Source organism: Peromyscus californicus, unplaced genomic scaffold (genome assembly GCF_007827085.1).
Source record: "Peromyscus californicus insignis strain IS unplaced genomic scaffold, ASM782708v3 Scaffold_19__1_contigs__length_69161282, whole genome shotgun sequence".
NCBI lineage: Eukaryota > Metazoa > Chordata > Mammalia > Rodentia > Cricetidae > Peromyscus > Peromyscus californicus.
The window spans coordinates 61,657,881-61,682,403 of NW_026294491.1; the positions used below are offsets into that span (position 1 = coordinate 61,657,881).

Genomic DNA, 24,523 nt, shown 5'->3' on the forward strand with positions numbered 1-24,523 from the left:
GTCCGGGCGGGGGGGATGGCGGAGGCGGGGCAAGAGGCGGACTTCTCGTCCTCGCTTGCGTCAGTCTTGGGCACGGGGCGGGGCTGGAGGACTAAGAGCCACACCACGTCCTGCCCCGCCGGAAGTGAAGGTGCGGGTCCGGCTGTGGGCTCTGAGAGGGTGAGGCGCGAGGAAACACCAACGCCGAGAATCAGTGGGGGCGGGTAGGGGACGGTGCAGCTGGGGCCACTGAAGGGGCACCCCTGGGCTTGAAGGGCTTTTGCCAGGCGGTACTGCGGTGCCCCGGAGAGGGGGGATGAGGGGTGGGGACGCGCTATTGTGGGTAGTCTGGCGACCTGCAGTTAGCAAGCCGGGGAGGGCGTGACGGGAGGGGGCGAGGTTCTGGAAAGGGTCTATTCGGAAGTGGTGAAGCCTTCAGGAATCGGGAGAACTAAAGACTGGTGGGCTCGAGTTCAGTATGACAACCCAGACTTAAGACGACGCAAGAGAGAGAGATGGGAGAGAGGGGGGAGAGGGAAGGAAGGTGCAAGAGCCCTGAGAGAGGGAAGTGGGTTTTATGAATGTAAAAGGAGACTGCAAATCGTGGGATGAAAGAGGACCTGGTTTCATCCCGTCCCTACCCTGCCTTTCTGTCCTTGCAGCCCCTGCCCGGATGGCAGCAGTAGTTCTAGGGGGAGACACCATGGGCCCTGAGCGTATCTTCCCCAATCAAACCGAGGACTTAGGGCCACATCAGGGTCCTACAGAAGGAACTGGGGATTGGAGCAGTGAAGAACCCGAGGAAGAGCAGGAGGAAACAGGAGCAGGCCCAGCAGGCTACTCCTACCAGCCGCTCAATCAGGATCCTGAACAAGAAGAGGTGGAACTGGCACCAGTGGGTGAGGGAGAAGATGGAGCTGCTGACATCCAAGATCGGATCCAGGTATGGTGGAGGAACAGTTCCTAAGCAGCTGAAACAGAACTACCAAGAGTTGGATGCAAATGATCTTCTCTCTGGTTCTGCAGGCCCTGGGGCTTCATTTGCCAGACCCACCATTAGAGAGTGAGGATGAAGATGAGGAGGGAGCTGCAGCATTGAGCAGCCACAGCTCGATCCCCATGGATCCAGGTAAAAAAGCGCATTCTTTCATTTGGGAATAATTATGAAGGAAATAGATTGCTTTAGAACCAGTAAGAAGAGTTAGAGAGCCACCTTACTCTTAAAAAGAAGGTAGTTTGCAGACTTCAGGATCCAGGTGAAATGCTATTCAGCTAAAGTTGGGTGGGTAGATTTGGCTATAGTGTGGGAGTGGCGACTCCCATTTTCTCTATCCCCTAACCAGCCTGCGGCTGTGCTTTCAGAACACGTGGAGCTGGTGAAAAGGACGATGGCAGGAGTAAGCCTGCCTGCACCAGGGGTTCCCGCCTGGGCTCGGGAGATATCGGATGCTCAGTGGGAAGATGTGGTACAGAAAGCCCTCCAAGCCCGGCAGGCATCCCCTGCCTGGAAGTAACCACAGAGAGCTGCCTCGTCTCCCTACGTTCCAAGCCAGGACCAGCCCAGGACTAACACAACTCTGGTTTTAACATCCACCTTCCCATGTCCCTTTTCACATCAAGGCAAATCAGACCTCTCAGAGACCCACTTTATTCAGTTCTGTACATATGGGGACATTGGCCCAAGCCCAACCCACCTCAGCATGTATCACTCTGTGGAGAATAAAGCACCCTATGTACACAGCCAAAAGCTGCACTGCCTGTGCCCCTGAAACCTGGTCCAGCCCTCCCCACCCTTGCTTTTCTGAGTGCCCAAAGGGTACAGGTGAGGCCTGCCCAGCACCAGCATAAACAAGGAAATAAATAGGTGTTGCAGGGAGCCATGCTTGGGGCACTGCTCCTGCTTCCTTCTTTAGAGCTTTGGAACCAACAGCACAAAGGAAAGCAGTCAGCCACAGGGTGGTCCCTTCCATATTTGTGATCCCAGGACTGCTGCTTACCAAAGAGGGGCAAAGTAGATGGTTCATTCTCCCCACCTTGGCCCACGGGGCCCTATATTCATCTAGTGTCCATACACTTTCTGACCTCTGTGCTGTCCTGGTTAGGCAGAGGATAAGGGGTAATACACCACCGTCCCCTGCCTGCATCATGCTAGGGCTAGGGGCCTATTTGTGCTGCTGGGGGTTGGTCCCTCCAGCTCTTCACTCCAGGGGCCAATGGAGCTTGATGTAACTTTGGTGACACTCTCCTGCTTTACCCTGCAGTGGAGAGGAGAGACACCTCAAGTTCACATGAGGATGAAGAGGACAGGAGAGGAGCATGTAATTCCTGTGTTTGTGTTTCTCAGAACAGTTTCAGGTAGCTGTGGGGTTAGGAGCAGGGGGACAGGCACCCCCAGGTTGTCTAAGCACTGAGCACTCAGTGCTCAGCCTGTCTGTACTAGCCACAGGGAGGCATGAACACATTTAGGGGAGAAGAGGGAGCCCTCTGAGCATCCCTGCTTCCAGTGCCTGCATCCTCTAGAGTAGCCAGAGAGGTGCTGTTTTGCCCCAGGTCAGCCAATAAGGAGCAGAGGGTGGAGGGCCGGGCTGCGTCCCAGGGCTGAGTGGGCTGTAACCCTGTGGGGAGGGGAGGGGAGGGGTCAGAGAGCCTCCTGGCTAGCAGTCAGGAACTCTTCTGCCCGCTTGTGTGCCTCCAGTGCCTTGATGGTGTACACATCCTGTGGCAGCTCTGACTTCCTCCGCAGCAGCACTTTCTCCTTCTTGATGTCCTTTAGCATCTGGGTATGGACAGGGAGGAGGCCGTGGTGACCAGTTCCCAAGGAACGCCCCTTTCTCCTGTTTGGTCCTGCTGGCCTCTCTCCTCTGTCTCCTAGAACTGTTAGTGCTATGCCAACCTGACCCTTGCCCCTGGTGCCCTCTCACCTGCACGGCCTCTGTTTCCACTGTCCTCTTCAGAAGCTGGATGTCCTCTGCTGTGGGGGTCTCTGTCTCCATGGAGTACACAGGGGGCAGTGGTGGAGGAGCTCGGAACATAGGGTACTGAGAGGGCAGGGTACGGACACACGGTGAGCACTTCAGAGCCGTTTGCCTCATCCTTCCTGAATCTCTCCCCAACTCTAAAGGACCGTCCGAGTCAGGGCGCTGGCAGAAAAGCCTCACCTGGGGGTTGAGCCGTGCCAGCTCCTCAATCTTCTGCCACATTTCCTCTCTTTCCTTCATTCGGAACCGGCCCCTGTGGGAAGGAACAGTCAGGTTGGAATTGGGGACAGTGAGCTGGAGGCTGGAGATAGAAAGTAACAATCCTCTTAGGAGAGAGAGAGAGAGACTCACTTCTGCTTCTCTGCCTTGTACTGTTGTGTACAATCATCAAACAGCTTCTGGTTCATTTCCATGAACAGCTTCAGGGCGTTGTAGATCAGTCCATGGATTGTCCTGCCATCCAGAGAAAGATGGTGTGCACGAGACCAGGGCCTGCCGCCAGTGCCATAACCCCAACTGCTTGTTTCCAAGTGTCTCTGCCAAAAGCTTTTCCATTTCCTGTTCCCCTCACAAACTCTACACTGTAGAAGCAGCTAACTCTTGACTAAACCATGGAGCTTTGAGAGCATTTGATGGTCCTTACAAATACTGGCCCTGCAATCATACGCTTGCTTTCCCTGCTCGTGCTCCACGGCTTCCCAGGAACCGGAGGACTGTCAGCACCACACTAAACTTACCTTCCGCAGGAAAGCCTTCTATAACTTGGACTCCTCACAGGTTTTTAAGCATACCACAGCATGCCACACAGTTCCCTCCAGTCTAGAATGTCTCCAAGGCTGTGGTATCAAACAGCTCAGCTATTTGGTATTGCAAGGATGTCTCATTAGCACCTATCCTTGCCAGTCAGCTCCTCAAGGACCTACTTAGTAATATTTGGTGGGCACCAGCTCTGCTTGCTGAGTGGCCAGGTGAATTCCTATCTCTTGGGTTCTACACCCTCAGCGCTTTGAAACCCAGGTCCCACCATCAGCCCAAACTCAGTGCCCTACTTGTTCCAGTGGCTTTTGGAGTTCCGATAGAGTGCAGGAAACATGATCGGGAGGACTCGGGCAGCGTTGTCGCTGATCAGGCTCATGATGTATTCATTGTTCCAATAGTAGAGGGCGCGCTCTGCCACCTGGCAAGGAGAAGCGCAATCAGTGGGCACTCCCTGTGGTCCTCAAGACCTGCTCTGCCATGTCTAGGAGACAGCGGGTCTGGTCTCACCTGGAAATGGGGGCTGGAGACACACTTGGCAAGCTGGCGGAAGAGGGGCTCCATCACTTTGCTGAATTCTGAGGGTTCAATGACATCCAGAATCTCCTCTAGCTCGTTCAGAAACATCACTTCCTTGGGGCTGTGGGTCTTAGGCCAAAATTTGAGAAGTCCCACAATCACCTGTGAAGAAGACGTGAGGCTAAAATTCCTAACACTGCTCAGTCCTCTGGGAAGCCTTTGTATTGCCTTGACCCACATCTACCCTCACCTAACCACATGGCTTCTCTGGCTTGAGTCAGTTTGCTGAGTATATAGGTTTGGGCTCCCTTGAGAGGACCCCACCTCCCTCAGTCCTCCTGGGGTCCACTTACAACCTCATTCAGTAGTTAGAGACTGGAGCTAGAGGTGTTGCTCAGTCATAGGAGATACACCCGAGATGTACAAGCCCTAGGGTTGATGGCCAGTGTCACCAACACCAGAAACAACCAACAGGTACAGATAGGCGAGCACGGCTGACGCCCGGGGCCCCAGAAGGGAACTTACCGGCTCGGTGAGACTGCTCTCCTTCTCCAGGAACTGTACCACACAGTATGCCAACTGCAAAGGGTTGAGGATGGAAGTGAAAATGCAGCTCTCAGAAAGCCTCAGCACTCAGTCACAAATGCGATCCCAGAACGGAAGGGGAGGTGTAGAGGATTCCCTACCACCACCCTTCTGTGTCAGCAGGAATCCCTTCCCTCCCCTTTGTCTCTGATGCTCAGGTAAGGGATCCTCAGAGGCAGGCAGCTCACCTGAGGGTGGTATACACTCAGGGACTTGACCTTGTGAAGTGGAAGCAAGACACGGATGAGAAACATCTTGTGCTCTTCCTTAAGGGGCAAGGCAAAGCCATTGATGATGCTAGAAGTCGAGGGAGGTTTTTAGGACCGAAGGCCTTCACATTCAAGCTCCGTGTGCCCACCCCCAATCTTGCATGGCCTCTGCACCCCCCTCACCTGCCGAGGATCTCCAGGAGCTCAGCAATCCCATTGTGGTGTTCAGTCTCATAAATGAACCTAAGGGAAGAAGGTCCTCTGGACACTACCCTCCAGCATTCTGCAGTCTCCCCTGCCTTCCTGTTCCCATCCCACCACAGCAGGGGAATGCTCCTCTCCCAAGCCTGGAATCATTGCCTCACCTGTAGAAGATGTGGTTGATCTGCCTACGAATATACGCCCGGAGCCCCAAAAACTTGCCATAGATGCGATGCAAAATGGTCTTGAGAAAGTCCCGCTCTCGAGGGTCCTCACTATCGAATAGGTCCAGGAGCTAGGAGCAGAAGGATAGAAAAGGCAGAGGATGAGGCAGCAGGCAGAGAAGGCACGGGCTGGGGTCGCAAGGTACAAGGTTCTAGCCGTGCCCAACGTTCTCTGGGGAATGGAGTCAAGTCTCTGAAAAGTGATTTTATTATATGGCTCATTCAATTTGCTATCTGGGTATGCATGTTTATACCCCACTGAGTGGAGAGAGATATTTTGTTCTTTTTCCCCCCAGTTACACTGGAAGTTTCTTTGGGAGCCTTGTACTAGACACAGCTGAACCCCCAGGACATCAGAATAAGGGAAAGGAGCAGGCAGGACACAGGTAGCGGGTGGTGAGGTGGGGTACAGTTCAAGGGGAGGGCAGGAGACTCAGACTCACAGCAAGTACAAACTTCTGGTCAATATACTTCTTGGCTATGTTTGGCTGGAAATCTGGAGACTCCAAGAAACGTAAGAAAAACTCATAAACAAGCTGTGGAGGAAAAGAAGTTTCACTGGGACCTGATCCAAGGACTGAGAGCTGCCCCCTTACTGCAGTCCTGAGTGACCCTGTGTCCTCCAGCCAGACCTAGCCTATCCCTTTGCCCTAGTACCTGGAGATGTGGCCAGGCAGCTTCCAAGGTAGGCTCATCTTCCTCAGGGTCAAACTCGGCTCCTGTGGGATTCGATGAAGGTGGCAGCGTCCGGAAGAGATTCACTGAAAACTGAGGGGTGAGCCCAGCTTAGAGCGCTGTCTGGGCTTCCCCAGGAGCTCCCATCCCTCCCCCTTGTATCTTTTCCCTATGCCCACCATGGTGACAGCCTCCGGGTAGATGGCCTCAGTGACAACATCGCGGCTGTGGGTGATATACTCCACCATCTCGTTGAGTCCTGCCCGCTTCACCTCTTTGAATTTGAGGTCGCTGAGCGGGTCTGACACAAAGTCAAAGAGGACGCAGCACTGGCGTAGCTTCTGGATAAAGAGCTCCTCGCGCTCCTGGGTGGGCGAATCTGTGGAGGTCTCAGCGGTCAGGTGTGCCCCATCATTCTTCATGCGTGTCCCACTGCCTCTGCAGATCGTCCCTCCCCGCCCTGCCACCATGCTGCTCCCGGCACGTGTCACAGTTGAACCCCCATGTCTATAGAACACCCTTTTCCCGAAGACAGACTCCTAAACCAATGTCCATGGCCCACAGCCAGTTCACAGTCCCTCTCCATCTGGCAGTACCTTTCAAGGCAGGAAGCTTTTGTAGCTCCCTGTTCTTGCTGAGGTTGAAGCGGGAGGAGCTCTGCCGTCGTTCTTTCTTGACAATCTGGGGTCCCCCTGAGTACTTGATTTTGCTGAGCTGTGTTGGGGGTGGTGTGCTGTTGCTGGGACGCTTGTTGGATGATGGTGGCTGAGACTGAGGTTGGGGCTGGGCCTGGACAAAAAAGTAATTTGTTGAATCCAGTTCTCCAAGAGATGCCCTCTACCCTGGCCTTGACCATCCCATCCTGTAGCTCAAGTTTTCCTGGTCCTGCCTGGCCCATGGTCAGGACAAATCGATTTCACCCATCAGTCCCCCAGCCAAGTGAGCACACAGACTTTTATTACTTATAAACTGTATGGCCGTGGCAGGCTTTTTGTTATCTAGTTTTTTTTTAATCTTAAATTAACCCATTTTTATTAATCTATAAGTTGCCACGTGGCTCGTGGTTTACCGGTATCTTAACATGTTGCTTCTCATCACAGCAGCTGGTAGTGTCTCCCTGCCTCAGCCTTCCACTTCCCAGCATTCTCCTCCCTCTTTGTCCCACCTATACTTTCTGCCTGGCTACTGGCCAATCAGCACTGTATTTCTCAATCAATCATAGCAATACATTTTCACAGCATACAGAACATCCCACAGCACCATTCCTGGCCTGTTCATGCTTGTAGAGAGGTAGTGAGCTGTCCTTGTCAGGTACGCCAGGGACAGATATAACTGTGGTTATAGCTCCAGAATACAAGAGCCAAGAAGTCCTATCAGTGTATCAACAGCCTTCAAAGTGGTCGTGTCGTAAGGAGGCAAAAGTGATTGGGTGAATGGTGACAGAAATCAGAAAAGTAGTTTTCAGGGCCAAAGATCTGCTTAGCAGTAGAGTGCTTGCCTAGTGTGTGCAGAGCCGAGTTCAGTCCTCAGTATGGGGAAATACAATGTCAGTCCGAGCTGCAAGAGCTGACCTAGAGGAGACACGAGGCATCTTCTGAACAATGGAAACACTATGTCTTGAGGACATTTGGGAGGGGTAGCCCAATGTGTAGGATACCTAACAATTCTGAAGTACACTTCAGATTACTGAATGTTCTATACCCTTCAATTAAAAAGAGAAAGAAATTCATTCTTAAGTCTTAGCAGCTTACCAGAAATTTAGTTTAATAAAAATCCTAGCCGGGCAGTGGTGGCACATGCTTCTAATCCCAGCACTTGGGAGGCAGAGGCATATGGATCTCTGAGTTCAAAGCCAGCCTGGCCTACAGACCAAGTTCCAGGCCGGGCAGAGTTGCATAGTGAGGCCCTGTCTCAAACAAACAAAAGGCAGCCGGGCGGTAGTGGCACACGCCTTTAATCCCAGCACTCGGGAGGCAGAGGCAGGTGGATCTCTGTGAGTTTGAGGCCAGCCTGGACTACCAAGTGAGTACCAGGAAAGGTGCAAAGCTACACAGAGAAACCCTGTCTCGAAAAACCGGAAGAAAAAAAAAAGAAAGAAAGAAACAAAAGGAGAGTGGCTGGGCTGGAGCAGCTTAAGAGCACGGGCTGCTCCTCCAGAGGACCTCAGTTTGATAGTTGGCACCCACAGCACAGCCTACAAATGCCCGTAACTCCAGCTCCAGCTCTAACACCCTCCTCTGGCCTCCAAGGGCACCAAGAATACCCATGGCACGCAAACATACATACAAGCCGGCAAAACACTCATACACATAAAAACAATACATCTTTTTTTGCTTATTTGGGTTTTCCAGACAGGGTTAATCTGTGTAGCCCTGGATGTCCTCCCTAAAAATAATAACTCTTAAGGCAAAAAACAAAAAACCTGGCTATTATGCACACCTGTTAATTCCCAAATTAGATGGCGGACACGAGAGGATCAACAACAGTGCAGGCCAGCCTGGACTGCACAGCAAGACCCCGTCCAGACAACAACAAACCCACTGAACTGAGGGAGCTTGGCGGCACACACCTGGGAGTCAGCTGTTGGGAGGAGGAAGCCTGAGCAACTGAGGGAGCCCGACGCAAGGTTAAGAGGTGCAGACACACATCTCCACAGCAGAGCATTCGCCCAGGCCTACGTTCAATCCCCAGTACAGCAAAAATAAATAAAAACAATTAAGTCCTTCGAAACCTGTGCTCTCTCTGGATACAAGAGAATGAAAGACAACAGAGTCTGGCCCAGGTGGGGGGGGGGGGGGGGTGTCCCAGCCTAGTTCATTACCACGGTGGCCACCTGGCTCTATAGAAAACTGGCTTGACTGGAGGTCTGACTCAGGTAACACAGGAAGGGGACGGAGGAGGCACATACACCTCTGTGTGACCAGGAATGAGCCAGTGTCATTCGAGACAATGCAGGGTGTGCTGGACTCTGGGGGCTCCCTCTCTACAGTCAGGAGGGATGACACCTTGAGGGGAGAGGGGAGAGAAGAGGTTGGGAGGTTAGTGTCTGGTGAACATGTAGACCCTCCCATGCCAATTTGTATCTTGCTTGCCTGCCTGAGAAAAACCAAACTCTCAAGAACACACTAAAAGCCAGATGTGGTGGCGCACGCCTTTAATCCCAGCACACAGGAGGCAGAGGCAGGTAAATCTCTGTTGAGTCTGAGGTCAGCCTGGTCTACAGAGTGAGTTCCAGGACAGCCAGGACTGTTTCACAGAGAAACCCCGTCTTGAAAAACCGAAAAAAAAAAAAAAAAATGGAAACAAGGAGTGCCTGGCACACAGCAAGTGCTCTGTAAGTACCTGCTGCTGTTCTTGCTGCTGCTGCACCTGTGACCATTTTTATTTCTATACCTGGGTCCTAGGAATATGGCACCCTGGAAATGCCTCCCCAAGGCAACCCCATCAAATGTTCCTTGGAGTCCACTATCCCCCGTCTCAGGGAAGCACACCTCTTCCAAAAAGCTGAATCAGCTCACTGTGGCCCTTGGGGCTCACCTCAGCTTTCTTCAACTGTCAGTCTGTTCCATTGCCTCTGTAACCACTCACTCCCTCGTGACACCTCTTCCTTAATCTATTTATGTGTCATTCCCTTCAAAAAGATCAGTGGTGCTCAGCCTTCCTAACACTGCAGCCCTTTAATACAGCTCCTCATGCTGTGGTGACCCCCAACCAGAAAGCTATTTTCGTTGCTACTTTATAACAATAGCTTTTGAATTGTAATGTAAATATCTGCAGAATATCTGATATGTGACCCCTGCAAAAGGTCATTCTAACCCCCCCAAGGGGTCATGACCTACATGTTGAGAACCAATGAACTAGATAACTAATTTCTTTTTTTAAAGAAAAGATTTATTTATTTATTTATTATGTATACAGTGTTCTGCCTCCATTATGCTTGCAGGCCAGAAGAGGGCGCCAGATCTCATTACGGATGGTTGTGAGCCACCATGTGGTTGCTGGGAATTGAACTCAGGACCTCTGGAAGAACAGCCAGTGCTCTTAACCACTGAGTCATCTCTTCAGCCCCCTAATTTCTTTTTTTTTTTAAGATTTATTTATTTATTATGTATACAGCATTCTGCCTGCATGTATCCCTGCCGGCCAGAAGAGGGCGCCAGATCTCACTACAGATGGTTGTGAGCCACCATGTGGTTGCTGGGAATTGAACTCAGGACCTCTGGAAGAGCAGCCAGTGCTCTTAACCTTTGAGTCATCTCTCCAGCCCCCGCCCCCTCATAATGAATTTCTTGAAAGCCAGGGCCCTGGTTTGTACTCCTCTGGGCATCCCTAGAAGTAGCATCTAACAAGCATTCATTGATGTTTGGTTGGCTGAACAGGAACAAGCCTCCTCCCTGCAGGCCCTCCTTGTCTTATCTCCATAGAAGTTCTCAGAGCACTGGTGGGGTCACACACCATGAGGAACTGTATTAAAGGGTCGCAGCGTTAGGCAGGTTGAGAACCGCTGTCTTGGAGCAGCTCTATGCAGCAGCAGCAGCGTCGAGTAAGGGTGAGGAACACACAAGACCCCAGCACCCTGACAGACCTCACACTGCGGGACCACTCTGAGAAAAAAAGGTGCTCTTCCCGAGACAGAAAAGCAGAGCCATAATTTTCTGTTGACAAGAAGGGAAGTGAGCTAGATCAGTCAGGCGTGGCGCTGCACACCTTTAATCCCAGCACTCAGGGCAGGAGGATCTCTGTGAGTCTGATGCCAGCCTAGTGTGCGTAGTGAGTTCCAGCTAGAGCTGCATAGTGAGACCCTATCTCACAGAAAGAAAAAAAAAGTCATCTAGATCAGTAATTTTCCAACCTCTGTCCAAGTAGGGTTTCAAGAGAACACAGAGTTGTATGGTGTAAAAATAAAATGTCCAAGGCTGGAGAAATGACTCAGTGGTTAAGAGCACTCATGGGCTGCTCTTCCAGAGGACCTGGGTTCAGTTCCCAGAACCCACATGGCAGCTCACAACTGTCTGTAACTCCAATTCCAGGGGATCCAACACCTTCACACAGACATACATGCAGGAAAACACCGATGTACATAGATAAATAAATCATTTAAAAGAATAAAATAAAGTAAAATGTTGTGGTGGCACTCTGAGTTCGAGGCCAGCCTGGTCTACAGAGGGAGTTCCAGGACAGCCGGGAACACAGAGAAACCCCACCTTGAAAAACCAACAAACAAACTGTCCAAAGCCAGTCACACTGAGACTGCACTGCTGAGTGCTGGAGTGGCTGGAGAGTCTGAGGGGCATCTGCTTCATCTCACTCAGTCACTCCAGTCTTTGTTTTGTCGTTTGTCTGTGTGTGTGTGATGTCGATGCACATGTTCATGTGTGTGAGTGCACTGTGTGAGGACACAGTGTCACAGTGGGTATATGGATGTCGGAGGACAACAACCATCCATCTTGTTGGAGGCGGGGTCTCTTCTTCACTGTGCACATGCCAGGCTGATGGCCTGTGAGTTTCCAAGAGTTCTGTCTCCAGCTCCCCTCTTGTAGTTCACTGGCATTACCAGAGCGCACCTCGTCAGTCTTTACATGTTCCAAGGATGGAGCATAGCTATGCTGTGTCTAAGTGCTTATCTACTGAACCATCTCCCTAACCCCAGCTCTAGTTTTTAGAAGGACCACTGGTCGGCCCCCAACACAGGAACCAACCCGGGAGACAGCAAGCCCATCTAGTAGAGTCCCTGATGACCAAGGCCCAGTGAGGCCATCTCCTGTTTGTCTACCCTTCACATGCTTGTCAGAAAGCAAATGTATGGATATGTCAGTCACTCACTGCATACTCAAGCATTTACTCCAAATCTTCCAGCTTCTTCTAATGTCTCTCCACTGTCCTTGAGTGGGTAGGAGACAAGTGAGCCCCTCTAGACCGCAGCCATCAGACGAGGGTAGCTGACCAAAGGCAGCCCAGCATTCTGCCTCCCAACTGGACTTTGTCCTGTCTAGTCCTGAGACTCTGCAGAGACCTGAAGTACTTTCCAGAATCTACACCCACCCAGGAAGCCTTCCTGTACTCAGGCCTCCGGCCTCTACCTCCCAAGTGTATACACACACCTATACCACCACGCCTGTTCATGTGCCACTGGGCATAGAACCCAGGGCTCTGTGCGTGCTAGCCAAGCACTCTACCAGCTGAGCTACATCCATAGCCCCCACTAGAAGAATTATTCTAACAGAAGCCAGGTGATGGTGGCATATGCCTTTAATCGAAGTGCTTGGGAGGTAGAGGCAGGCAGATTTCTGTGAGTTCCAGGACAGCCTGGTCTACAGAGTGAGTTCCAGGACAGCTAGGGCTACACAGAGAAACCCTGTCGAAAAACCAAACAAACAAACAAACAAGAAAAGAAGACGTATTCCAATAGAAAGAGATGGAACATAAAATTAGTAGAAAGAGAAGCTGGGCAAAGTGGTACATACCTCTACTCTTGCTATGCAAGAGGCTAAGGCAGAAAGATCCAGAGTTTGAGACTAGCCTGGGCTACACAGCAAGACCTTCTCTCAAAATTAATTACAAAATGCACAGACAGAACCAAGCATGGTGGTTCACACCTATAACTCCAGCACTCGGGAGGCAAAATTGAAACTATCACTGCAGATTGAAGCCAACCTGGACTACAGAGCAAGACTCTGGTGCAAAACACAATTAACAAGGGCTAGCAAGGTGGCTCAGTGGGTGGGTAAAGGCACTTGTCCCCAAGACTGACAACCTGAGGTCAATCCCCAGGACCCAAATGGTAGAACAAAATCAACTCCCATCAAGCTGTCCTATGACCACTGTGCAAACACACAATAAATACACAAATAAATGTAATTAAAACAAACAAACAGCTGGGCAGCAGTGGCACACACTTTTAATCCCAGCACTCGGGTGGCAGAGGCAGGCAGATCCCTGAGTTCGAGGCCAGCCTGGTCTGGTCTACAGAGGGAGTTCCAGGACAGCCAGGGCTACACAAAGAAACCCTGTCTTGAAAACAACAAAACAAACAAACAAAAAAAAACCCCAAAAACAAAAACAAAAAAACCAAAACAAACAACAAACAAAAAACCCTACAAACAAAAAGCACAGATTACATGCTGTATCTGTTGCACCATGAGTTAACTGGTTTAACACATGAAGACCATTTTAGTTGAAGCGTCATCGTCTCTCATGGTCACACTCAGGGCTCCATCCAGTCCTGTCTACTTCTTCCCATCTTCCTTTCTTTTCTAAACACCCCACTAAGCATTAAAGAGGAAGAGGTGACTAGGACATGCCCTGGCCTTCAAAGAGCTCAGAGACTGGGTAGGTGAGGCAGCCACAGAAGCAGCTAATGGTATAAGGAAAATACTAGAGCAAGACCACAAAGGCTGTGGAAACACAGAGGAGTGGGTTACAAATTGCCTGGAAGAATTATGGAAAACATCTCTCAAAAAAAATATTTATTTTTAAATTATGGGGTGTGTTTGTGTAGCTGGAATTACACACAGGTTGTGAGATGCCCAACATAGGTGCTAAGATTCTAACTCGGGTCCTCTGCAGGATCAGCAAGGGTTTTTAACCACAGATCCACCTCTTCAGTCCCTAAAGGGGTGAGTTTTGATTTAGCTCTTAAAGGATGTGAGTTTAGTAGCAAAGAAGAAGAGAGGACAATAAAGCAAGTCCAGAACAGTGGAACTGCATGCAGGAGGCCACATTACAGGGAGGCTTGCTGGTTCAGATGACTTCCACGGGGACAGTGACCAGGGGAGATGCTAGAAGAACAGAGTGAGGCCAGCTCAGAATCGCTGTGGATGCTGGATTTTAACTGTGGGAGATTCCAAAATAATTTTATGTTGTTTTAAAACAGGTTCCCACACTACAGCCCAAGCTGGACTGGATCTTAATGTGTAGCCGAGGCTAGCTTTGAATTCACAACTTTCATCCTGCCTCCACCTTCCAAGTGCTTGGGATACAGGCACGAATGAGCACACTGGCTCAGATTCGACTTTGGTGGGTTTTTTGTTTTTATTTTGTTTTGTTTTGAGACAGAGTCTCTCTATGTAGCCCTGGCTAGCCTGGAACACACAATGTAGATCAGGCTGGCCTCAAACTCAGACAGCTCCGCCTGCCTCCTCATCCGGAGTGCCGGGATTATTGTTGCGGGACACCACACCCACCTCAAATTAGTTTTGAAGTTCAGTGGTAGAACACATACATGCTTTGCTTGAGTGACACCCCGGGTTCAGTCCCCAGTACTGGAAAGAAAAAAGGAGAAGACTATAAACCAAAAAGGTTTGAGGATGCCTACTGTGGCCTTGGAGCTGAAGTTGGGGAGACTGGGCTGTTTCTTCCTCCCCTCATCCCTACATCCAGAACTCAAGACAGCAGTGTACTAAAGAGTCCATTTTTTCCAAAGTCAGACCAGAGAAGATCCTCAAATGCAGAAGCAGGACACAGTGAGTCTCATTTGACCTCTCAAAGTCATTTTCCACCCTAGGATCCTCTTTTAGAATCTCAGAGACAATACTTTATTTAGCCTATGAATCCCAGCTCTGCCATTTATCCACGGAGTGATGCTGTTCACTCTGAGCCTCCAGTCCATCTGTAAAATGGGGTGACAAGAGAAAGATCCTAGGGGAACGCAGTGACAGTTAAATGTCCATGCAAAGCATTAGGGAGTGACTGGTACAACATGCTGACTGAGCAGTGTCCCATCCAAATCTGTGTCCACTCTGCGTCTTTGAATGTGACCTTACAGATACACATAATCAAGTGAAAATGGACATTACTGGGTTCCATAGGATGTCCCTGATGACTGGTGTCCTGCTAAGAGGGAAATTCAGAGAGAGAGACGACACAGGGCTGTGGAAAGCCAGCAGGGAGGCTCAGAACTAACCTGTCCCTAGAACCTGCAGACAGGACTGGGGCGACGGCTTGCAGAGTAATGTGCCTCTATGTAATCGGGTGAACAGTTTTGGATCCCCAGGACCCACGTAAAAGCCAGGCAGCACGGCAGCACACCTGCAATCCCAGGAACCAGAAGTAGAGACAGAATCCCTAGATCAGTGGTTCTCACCCTTCCTGACACTGTGACCATTTAATACAGCTCCTCATGTTGGGTGACTCCCAACCATAAAATGATTTTGTTGCTACTTCATAACTGTAATTTTGCTACTGTTAAGAGTCCTAATGTAAATATATAATATGCTGGATATTCGATATGAGATCCTGTGAAAGGGTAGTTTGACCCCAAGGGGGTCAAGATCCACTGGTTGAGAACCTCTGCCCTGGGGCAAGCTGGCTAGTCTGACTAGTTTCAAAATGGCCATCTCTAGGTTCAGAGAGAACATACCTCAACATACAAGGTCCACAGAGATTGAATAAGACATCAAAATTAAGACTGGGAGCAGCTGAGAGGACATCTGATGTCAGCCTCAAGCTTCTAACGAATGTGCACAGACTCATGTACCTCCACACATGTGAACACACATATATATACATATTGTACACACCACACACATACATACACAAAAATTAAATAAATTGAAAACATTTAAATTTAAATAAAAGAGCACAATGACATGGCTCAGTGGGTAAAGGACCTCAGTTCAATCCCCAAGTCTACGTGGTGGATGGAGAACCAGCCTCTGACCTCCACCGGTACATCCTGGCACACTCACAATCACTAAACAAAAACAAACAAACAAATAAAGGTAGTGTGTCAAAATCTGAGACATGGTCTCAAAACTGCAGACCAGGCTGGCCTTCAACTCACAGAGATCTGCCTGCCCCAGCCTCCCAGGTGCTGGGATTACAGTGAGCACAACCATCCTGTCCCCAATTTTTCAATAAAAGTAACCCTCAGAAGCTGGAAGATGTCTCTGACGCGCTTGCAGAGGAACCAGAGTCCAGTTCCCAGCAGCCATGTCAGGCAGCTCAGGACAGCTTGTAACTCCAGCTCCAGGGGATACCACAGGGATCCAATACTTCCTTCTGGACTCTGTGGGTACCTGCACACACATGTGCACATATCCACACAGAAATTTAAAATAATTTAAAAAAGATCTCAGGTCATGTCTGTTATGCTACCCTGACTTCAGACTTCTAGCCTTCATAACTGTAGGGAAATTCACTTCTGCTGTCCTGGTGTATGGGAATCTGTTTTGGCTGCTTTGAAAAACTAATACAGAATAACTTCTCAATAAAGTAAATGTTAGCTGCTATAATTATTAGGATTAATTGAAAAACACTCCAGTAAATGTTTAACAGAGTTTGGCCAGAGGAACTCCAAATTCTACACTAGAAAAGGAGCAAGGAAAGACATGGTGAATAGTATTTTAAAACCATACCTCAGGGCCGGAGAGACGAGACAGCACTTTAGAGCACTGCTCCAGTGGAACCAGGTTTGATGCCCAGCACCTACATGGTAGCTCACAACCACCTGTAACTCACATTGGGGGAATCTGATGCCCCTCTTCTGGCCTCCACAGATACCAGGCATGCCCATGGTACACGACATACATGTAGACAAAACATCCACACACATAAAAATCAAAAACACATTAAAAACAGGCCACGACCTCCCAACTTGGCCTTCAATTTTCCCAGCATGTCTCTAACATCTGTACAAGAGTACCTTCTGAAAAATCATAAAGTAAATGCCTGCGGCTACCTCACATAGACAAGCCCTGGAGACTTTACATAAAATAGAGCCCAGGGTGAACTTGACATCTAGAGGGACTAAGACAGACGCCACCTCCCTGAGCAGAGCCTCCTAAAGACCTGGAGACATCATGGCAGTCGGCCTCAGCACAGTCCTCACTTCACCAGGCCTTCATTTCCCCATGTAGAGAGTGAGGTCTCACTCACTCCCCAGTTCACACCTCCACTGACTACTACACTCATATGTGGGTGCTCACACCGGGCCAGGCAAGTGAGAGCCTCCTGAAGCTCCCAGACTAGGAAACAGTGAGTTCACAGAACTATTTGACACTGTTGTGAAGTGCAACCAAGGGGCTGAGGGACAAAACCGTAACTCACAGGGCCATGCCCTGGGGATGGAGGGAAGTGGTCAAGGCCGGCCACCCTAAGCAGATAATAAGCAGGGGGCCTAAGAACTGGAAGAATGTTAGCGAGGCAGAGGAGGGAGGGCTTGGAGTGTCCTCTTCCTTTATGTCCTGGCTCTGAGTCTCTCCTGCTGTTTTTAACACTGCTCACTAACTCTCAATTACTTTCCCAGTGGGTCCCATCGATATCACCTCTGAAGGGGAGAATGAGCCCTGAGGGTGTGTCCCAGACACATCTGGCCCCAGACACATTTGGTATGACCCACACTGAGTGCACAGGCGTGAGGGGAAGCCATACAGCACCATACAGCTTTTCCCTCAGTTCACAGCCAGGTGGGAAGACCGTGATGGGAACAAATGGTCACAACGTCTGGTGACAAGGACCAGTCCAAAGACTGTGCGGACTCCTGTGAAGTGCAGAGAAGGAGTCATCACTCTGTTGTGGTCTTTAACTGCCCGGGGCTGCAAATCGGGCAGGAAACCTAGTCTACTCTCCCGATGACTTTGCGGCTCCTACAAGAGTGGTCACCAATGCAAACATTAACTGGCTCTCTTTAGAGGGACAGGGACAAGTAGCCTGGAAAATCTAAACCCAGACTTAACCACAAACACTTGTCAATCTCCTTCTCAGGGAAGTAACTGAGACTTCGGCCTCCTGAACAGTCTAGAGAGGGAAAGAGCGGGGAAAGCAGGGAGAACGACAGCTCCCACACATTCACAAGGCTGCTCGGCAAACAGAGCACCCCACCGACTGCACCCCAGATGTTCAAGGACACCCCTGAACTTCCCCAAGCCCCTCGACTCTGGCTGTCTTGTTTGCCTGTTTATTGCTTTATAGCCCTAGACTGCCGAGCTGTGTTGACCTCTGTTCATGACTGTCCTTTGGTCACACTGAGACCAAGAGCAGTGGGCCCAGCCCTGCCCAACTCAGGGACACTAGCCACTCCCGAGCCCCTGCCCCACCCAGCTCCATACCAAAGTGACTTGTCATCCCGCGAGGCACTTGTAGACTTTCCCCCTTTTCACCAGGACCACAAACCTCTCAGCACCCCACCCCACCCCTTTTTGAGTCAGGGTCTTGCTACATCACACAGGCTGGCCCCAAACTTGTGATCCCCAGCTCCCCAAATGATGAGTTTACAGGCACGCATAAGCAGACCTCACATCGTTCAATGGTTTTTACCCTAAGAAAGACATCTGCGCAACACACTTGAGCATGCTGGAAATTAAACCCAAGGTCTTAATCATACTAAGCCTGGGCTCCACTACTGGCCATACCCCTAACCACTGAGAAGGAGCTGTCAACACCAGAAAGTGGCAGGCAGGAACACCTTCCACGGGACTCTAAGGAATTTGAAAGAATTAGAGTACTTATTTGTTCTATACCAGCCAAATGCTGCCCCAAAGCAGAGAGACCTGCCTCCCATCCTGGCTGCAGGAGCCTCTGCCTGTGTAACTGCCCCTCAGACCCGTGCCCCAGCCGTCAAGGAGCTGTGGCCAGCACCTGCACGGAACCAGGGCCATGGCTACATCCTTACCTCGTCTGTGTTCTCTCCTCCACCATCTTTGCTCGAGCTGCTGGGCTTGGCTGTGCCTTTGGCAAGCTTGGGAGGTTCCTGCTGGGAGAAGATGGAGATCAAACCAGGGGCCTTGTCTATGCTAGGCAAATGCTCTACCACTGAGCTATATGTCCAAGCCCTTCCTAGGTCTTTGTTTTAACTACGCACCGCCCAACTGATTCAGTTAAAACCTACTGTATCAGCTGGGCATGGTGGTGCACGCCTTTCCTCCCAGAACTCAGGAGGCAGAGGCAGGTAGATATCTGAGTTCGAAGTCAGCCTGGTCTATTGAGCAAGTTCCTGGACACCCAGAGCTACACAGAGAAACCATATTTCGAAAAACCAAAAATAAATAAAAAATCCTACTGTATCGACCCCGGGACACACAAAGGAGATTCAGCCCCTCCAAGGAGTTTAGATTCTAGTTAGGAAGCCAACTTCAATCTAATAATTAAGCATGACAGTAGTCTTCATCTGTCTCCTCACCAGGTAGTGAACGGCTGGGCTCAGGAAGCTCTAGTCAGGAAAAGACCTGGGGAGGCGGCTTCCTGGAATAGCATCAGTAACAGTAACTGTTCCTCAGTTACTCTGACTGGCTTCTGGGCAACCTGGTCAGAGGTGCCAACGGCTTCTGTGCTAGAGCACAGCAGAAATCATCTCTCTCCCCTCAGGGCCATCCAGAAAGACCCTGAGGCATTTGTTTAGATGTCAGAAGCAGCACCCAAACAAGAGGGTGCTAGAGTCTCTAACAGGGTGCTAATGGATCAGAAGAGTTCCGCCTGAAATGTTAAGAGCGTCTCGGGCAACAAGCAGTGGACTAGAGATGGAGGTGAAGTCCTGAATTGTTAACAAACTGTGAGCACCAATCTAAAGGTTCCCTTGGGAACCTGGCAACTGGCTCAGAGCCCTGGCCTGTCCAGCATCTCTTTCTATGCTCTGGACCAAAACAAAAGCAGCCACACAGGGACAGGATGGGGAGACTGTGAAAGAGACCTGAGGATGCAGCTCTGACTGCAAGTTGAACACAAATCAATGCTGTGGCATCCACTACAAGTCTTGGGAACTTCCACCCACTTAACAGACCTATGTCTGTGCTTGGCCCCGATAGAACCAAGCTAGTGGGTCTGGTTTAGTCATGAGCACGAGCCCGTGGAAGGGGCAATAAGAAATCCTTACTTGTAAAGGGAAATGCAGCCCATTCTGGCAGTGTATGCAAAAGCTCAGCCTCAAATGCAACAGCTGCAGGACCGGGAGAGTAGACAAGAGAAGGGAGGAGGGGGGGCAAGATGAAGCTTAGCCCGCAGAGGAAGGGCTGCCATGTGCACTAAAGATACAACTTATCCTCATGGACTCAGGGCACTGAAAGAGCATAGGCTGAGGCCAACAAGGATGGATTTTCTCACGGTGGAGTTGTATGGAAACAGACTGCCCAGTGAAGCTAAAAGCTCCCGGTCCTGAGCATTTGAGCAGAGGCTGGATGACCTCCTCTAAGGCATGTTGCAAAAGGATTCAAGTCTCAGCTGAGAGCTGGATTGGAGGACCTTGGAAATCACTTCCAGCTCTGAGAGTCTGCAATTCAACAGCAGCCAAGCCCCTTCAGTAAGAAGTGTTAAATCAAATGATTGTGACTATGGGGGCAAACGGATCCCAGGGAGAAGAGAGTTATGTGTGGGCTGGAACAGGGGGAAGGCTTTCTGGGGGTGGAGAGGGAAAACCGTTCTCTCTCTCGGATGGGGAGCAGCTCGATGCTCTGTACAAGGGGGAAGGGGCTTCTCTGGGCTGAGCACTCTCCCACTGCACTGACCAGGCCGGCCACACTGACTTGTCAATTGCTCACAGCAAGTGGTGGAGAAAAAAAGATGCAGCACACACCACCAAAGTGACTGAAAGCACACAACAGACACGAGCCCTCCAACAGAGCTGACCCATCTTCACTCCAGGCTGATCTCTAGACTCCATCATAAGCTGCTTACTTTTCTTGTCCCCTCCACCCACCTTATGGCACTCAGCACGACGCCTGAGAAACATATCTCAGGGAATTTGCCTGATGTCAGCTGCCTTGATGTGTGGGTGTGAGTGGGTGTAGGGGAACGGGGCCCACAAGCCTTGCTCCCTGTCTCCTCAAGAGCAGGTGAAGCACACACACTGTGGCCCGGCCCAGCTGTCGCATGACGTGAGGCCCTGGGGTTTAGGGCTAGCACTGTGTTTTGAGCTCAACTTTTACCAGTTCTGTGAGAGTGAGGAGGTAACTAGCCTCCCCCTGTTCTCACCTATTAAACAAAAACAATAATAGGACCACTTCCCTTAGCCCAGTGTCTGGCACATCAAACCCTAATGTTGGTTAATTCTGTTATTACGAATAAGAAAGCGGGAAGGAGCAGGGTACTTCATGCAGGAAAATCAAAGACCTAAATCGATTCTCAGAAGAGAAGGATGCAAATCTCCCCGAAGACTGACTCAGCACCTACCTACTGTGTGTAAGGGGATGCCAAACCTCCACAGAGTTTAGTTACTTCCTCAAGGAGGAAGACAAGGGTTGTCCACAATCCATTCGCACCCAAGGCTGAACACATGAAGTCTGTAAGTGGGCCCAAGTGAAGGCTCAGCCAAGATTCACAGAGGGAGCAGTGAAGGACAGTGAGGACAGGGACCAGCGGAGATAAAGGAGAAGGGACAGGTGATGGATGAGCAATAAGGAGCCTCCACCCACCTGTCTTTATGCCTCCATCCTGGTACAGCTCCGTCACACTGTCATCTCTCTCCCCCTCAGAACTTTAAGGAGGCCAAATGCAGCCCAAACTCCAGTACAGGAGGTTAAGTCTCATAAAGAGTTCCACACCTGCTTCCATGCATCCCAATCCTCCCAATACCCTTGCTCAACCAGATCACTGATGGCCCCAGGAAGCTAAGAGTGTCTCCTCTAATTCTCAATTATCCAGTAGGCAAAGGCTTTCTGCAGACGGGACAGGATCTGGTCCACAGACTAAAGACTACAGAGGGGTAAGGATCTCAACGCTTCCTCTGAACACCACAACCTCTCAAGTTTCCAGTTTAGCTATCTGGAGTGTGCAGTTTCTACAGGGGAATGGCCCAAACTGTACTGGCAAGCCTACTCCCAAGGTCAGCACTGGGTAGGGGACACAACTCTGCTCAGCTCACCACCTTTAAGAGGTTCAGCAACTAGTATATGCTGGAGATATATATATATATCTCAGTCCTGTGCTCTAATCTCAGACTCTGAGAAGTTATGATGACAACCCATAATCCCTGCTACCTGGAAAATACCCAAGAGCCCCAGGATAAAGAGTTTGACTGATAAGGTGGGGTGGTAGCATAGCAAGCCAACCGGGAGACATGAATGCAGTCCGCCTCTGGGGTCTTCAGGAGGGTGGACCACAATACCAGGCCAGAGCCAGCCCCGAGAGAAGAAAGGCCGGGGGAGGCTGCAACTGGTATCCTAGCATCCCTGGGTAAGTCTGTACCTCAGAGGAACCACACCTCTGAGTCAGATCTCAGCAACAGCAGGAAACAAAGGGTAGGAAACGGCAGGGATGAGGAACAGGTGAAGGCGGTATGGAGACAGAAGAAGGTGAAAGAAGGCAACATCAATCAACGGCCTGTGCGGCTGGGAGTGTAGTTCAGTGGTGCTGCACATGCTCAGCGTGTGCAAGACCCCGGGCTGGATCTCTATCAAGGCAAGTAAGAAAGAAATGGCCTGTGTAAGGACAGTACGACAAAGTATGAATGTCCAGGGGTGCCTGGACTGCAGAATAAGAAGAAAACGAAACAGAACAGGGCAGATTCCTGCTTTAATATAACTCAGGAAAGGGAGAAACCCAGCACTGGTGCAAAGAAAGGAAATGCAAAGGTTATCCTAAGGAATAAGGGGAGGAGCCTGTGCAGATTAGAAAGGGTGTCTGGTTTAGGGTGAACGTGGAAGCCAGCTGATGGCAGTTAGGCACTGGCACAGAAGAGCCCTCCAAGTCGGGAGACCTGATATTGCAGCTGGGCCTCCAGCAGGATGTGTGACCTTGGACAAGTCCCTTCCCTTGACTCGGCCTCAGTCTCCTCATCTGTACCACCAGAGACTATAATGCATGTGCTCAAAAGCTCCCTTCCAGCACCAACGTTCTGGGGTTCCATCAACAGAAGGAAGGGCTCAGTCCTGGCTTACAAGTTTGTGTGTAAAGGAAGACTCGAGGGAGGGGCCTAGGCCAGATTTGGGCGGAGGAGAGAAAAAGCAGAGCGGTTCTAGGTCAGGGGCTTGTCGTGGAGAGAGAAGGGACTGTACAGAACTGTGGAGAGGCCGTTTATAGGCTGGTGAGGAGAGGAGGGAAGGGGCTGCACGGGGCGGGGGGTGGGGGGAGTACTGGAGGAAGATGCAGTCTTAGATGAGGACTGTCCCAAACCCGTGGGGGATCGGGACAGAGGAAGGTGGGGAGAAAAGGCAAGGGAGTGAGCTGGGAGTGGAGCAGATCTGGAGGGGGCCAGGGGTAGGAGCAAAGAGGAAGGGAAGAGAGATAGGTGGGGGGAATCTGTCCGGGGCAAAGAGGGAGAGCAGTCCCAGCTGCTGCCCGGGCTGGGGTGCTGCCAGCCGCGCGGCCCAGGGGCTGGGCCCGGGAGTGCTGCGGGGGGCCGGACCGGAGGGTCAGTCTGAGGCTGTCCCGGGCCTGCCTCGGGCCCCTCCCAGAGCTCCGCGCAGGCCCCGCGGCGGAGGCGCAAGGGCAAAGGCCACGCTCACCTTATCCTTCTTCAGTTTATAGGGCATCTCGGCCGGTCCACACCCGGCCCGGCTCCTGCGGCCCCGCTCCGGCTCCGGCTCTGCTCGGCCGCACTCGGCCCGCTCGGCGTCTCTTCGCCACCGCCTGCGCGCTGCGCCCGGGCCGAGCCGTGGCTGCGCCTCCAATTGGCCCTAACTCTTACAAACCTGCCTGACAACCAGGCGCCGCCTCCTCGGATTGGCCATTGGAGCCAAGCTGCTTCCTTTTTTTCTCATTGGAAAGAAAGAGTACAAACCGCCAGGGTTCGGCTCCCAGAATTGGCTGGAGGGGAAGGTCCCGCCCCAGAGAGGGTCGGGCTTCGCGAGGGAGGCGGGGCCATGGGGAAACCCGAGCTTGGCTGGCAAGGCTGCTCTCCGGCGTCGCCTGTGCGTCGTCCTCTGCTATTCTTCATTCCTTGGCTCCTTCCCTCCAGAAGTGGCTCTCACGTTTTCCCCTGCTCTGCCTCGTCCGAACTCGAGGAAAGAGACCTAACACGGAAGGGTAGGAGTTTAAGCAGCTCAAATTGCACACGTCGAATTGATAGAGAAGACTCCTAAGGGTCCTCCTGTGCATTCATCAAGTCTGTCCTAGTTCACAGTTGCAGAGGAGCAGAGGGGAAGCCGGTCAGCAGTGGAACCCCACTGAAATAAAATCAGAATCCCTGGTTCGCTGCAGCTTCAAGACGTGGCTCCCGGTACCTACTGCAAGGAAGCTGGGATCGGTAAACCAGCTGCGTTTGAGCCATTAAGGATGAAGTGGAAAAGTAGGCTCATCGTTCAGTGTCTCAGAAAACCTATCCCTTACCTGTGCCGCTGCCGCCGCGCCCAAGCTGGTGTTCTAGTGGATGGGATTGGGTTCCTGCCCTCAGGGAGTTCCCACTCTGATGAAGTACACAGACTTGTATAAGATGATTAAAATACAATGTCATAAATTACCCAAACCTCAGAGTGGCATGGAGAAATATATTTTAGTTATCCTAGTAGCCAATAGACTACATTAACACACT

The 24,523-nt window shown here is 51.0% G+C and overlaps 2 protein-coding genes across 5 annotated transcripts in view; one reads left to right on the forward strand and one right to left on the reverse strand.

The window, feature by feature from the left end:
* On the forward strand, positions 1-1,719 carry Mea1 (male-enhanced antigen 1). 3 transcript variants are annotated; one of them, XM_052745506.1, is made up of 4 exons: positions 1-130; positions 642-922; positions 1,006-1,108; positions 1,342-1,719. In XM_052745506.1, the coding sequence occupies exons 1-4, from the start codon at positions 16-18 to the stop codon at positions 1,491-1,493; spliced, it is 651 nt and encodes a 216-aa protein (XP_052601466.1). In that variant the 5' UTR covers positions 1-15; the 3' UTR covers positions 1,494-1,719. The 3 variants fall into 3 exon arrangements, with proteins under 3 accessions (XP_052601466.1, XP_052601467.1, XP_052601468.1); XM_052745507.1 differs by having other exon boundaries at positions 29-159; XM_052745508.1 differs by having other exon boundaries at positions 100-203.
* Positions 1,612-24,523, reverse strand: part of Ppp2r5d (protein phosphatase 2 regulatory subunit B'delta) — a 27,402-nt gene continuing 4,490 nt past the window's right edge. Inside the window, exons 2-17 of one of the 2 annotated variants that reach the window (XM_052745496.1) lie at positions 23,499-24,005; positions 18,737-18,817; positions 6,723-6,915; positions 6,306-6,505; positions 6,109-6,219; positions 5,895-5,987; positions 5,392-5,522; positions 5,210-5,269; positions 5,006-5,114; positions 4,758-4,811; positions 4,224-4,394; positions 4,007-4,134; positions 3,309-3,410; positions 3,138-3,210; positions 2,901-3,017; positions 1,612-2,755 (exon numbers count right to left, since the gene is read on the reverse strand). In XM_052745496.1, coding sequence (XP_052601456.1) covers positions 2,618-2,755; positions 2,901-3,017; positions 3,138-3,210; positions 3,309-3,410; positions 4,007-4,134; positions 4,224-4,394; positions 4,758-4,811; positions 5,006-5,114; positions 5,210-5,269; positions 5,392-5,522; positions 5,895-5,987; positions 6,109-6,219; positions 6,306-6,505; positions 6,723-6,915; positions 18,737-18,817; positions 23,499-23,525 — 1,788 coding nt within the window. In that variant the 5' untranslated portion in view covers positions 23,526-24,005 and the 3' untranslated portion in view covers positions 1,612-2,617. The remainder of the gene's footprint in view (positions 2,756-2,900; positions 3,018-3,137; positions 3,211-3,308; positions 3,411-4,006; positions 4,135-4,223; positions 4,395-4,757; positions 4,812-5,005; positions 5,115-5,209; positions 5,270-5,391; positions 5,523-5,894; positions 5,988-6,108; positions 6,220-6,305; positions 6,506-6,722; positions 6,916-18,736; positions 18,818-23,498; positions 24,006-24,523) is intronic. The other variant, XM_052745497.1, reaches the window with a different exon arrangement.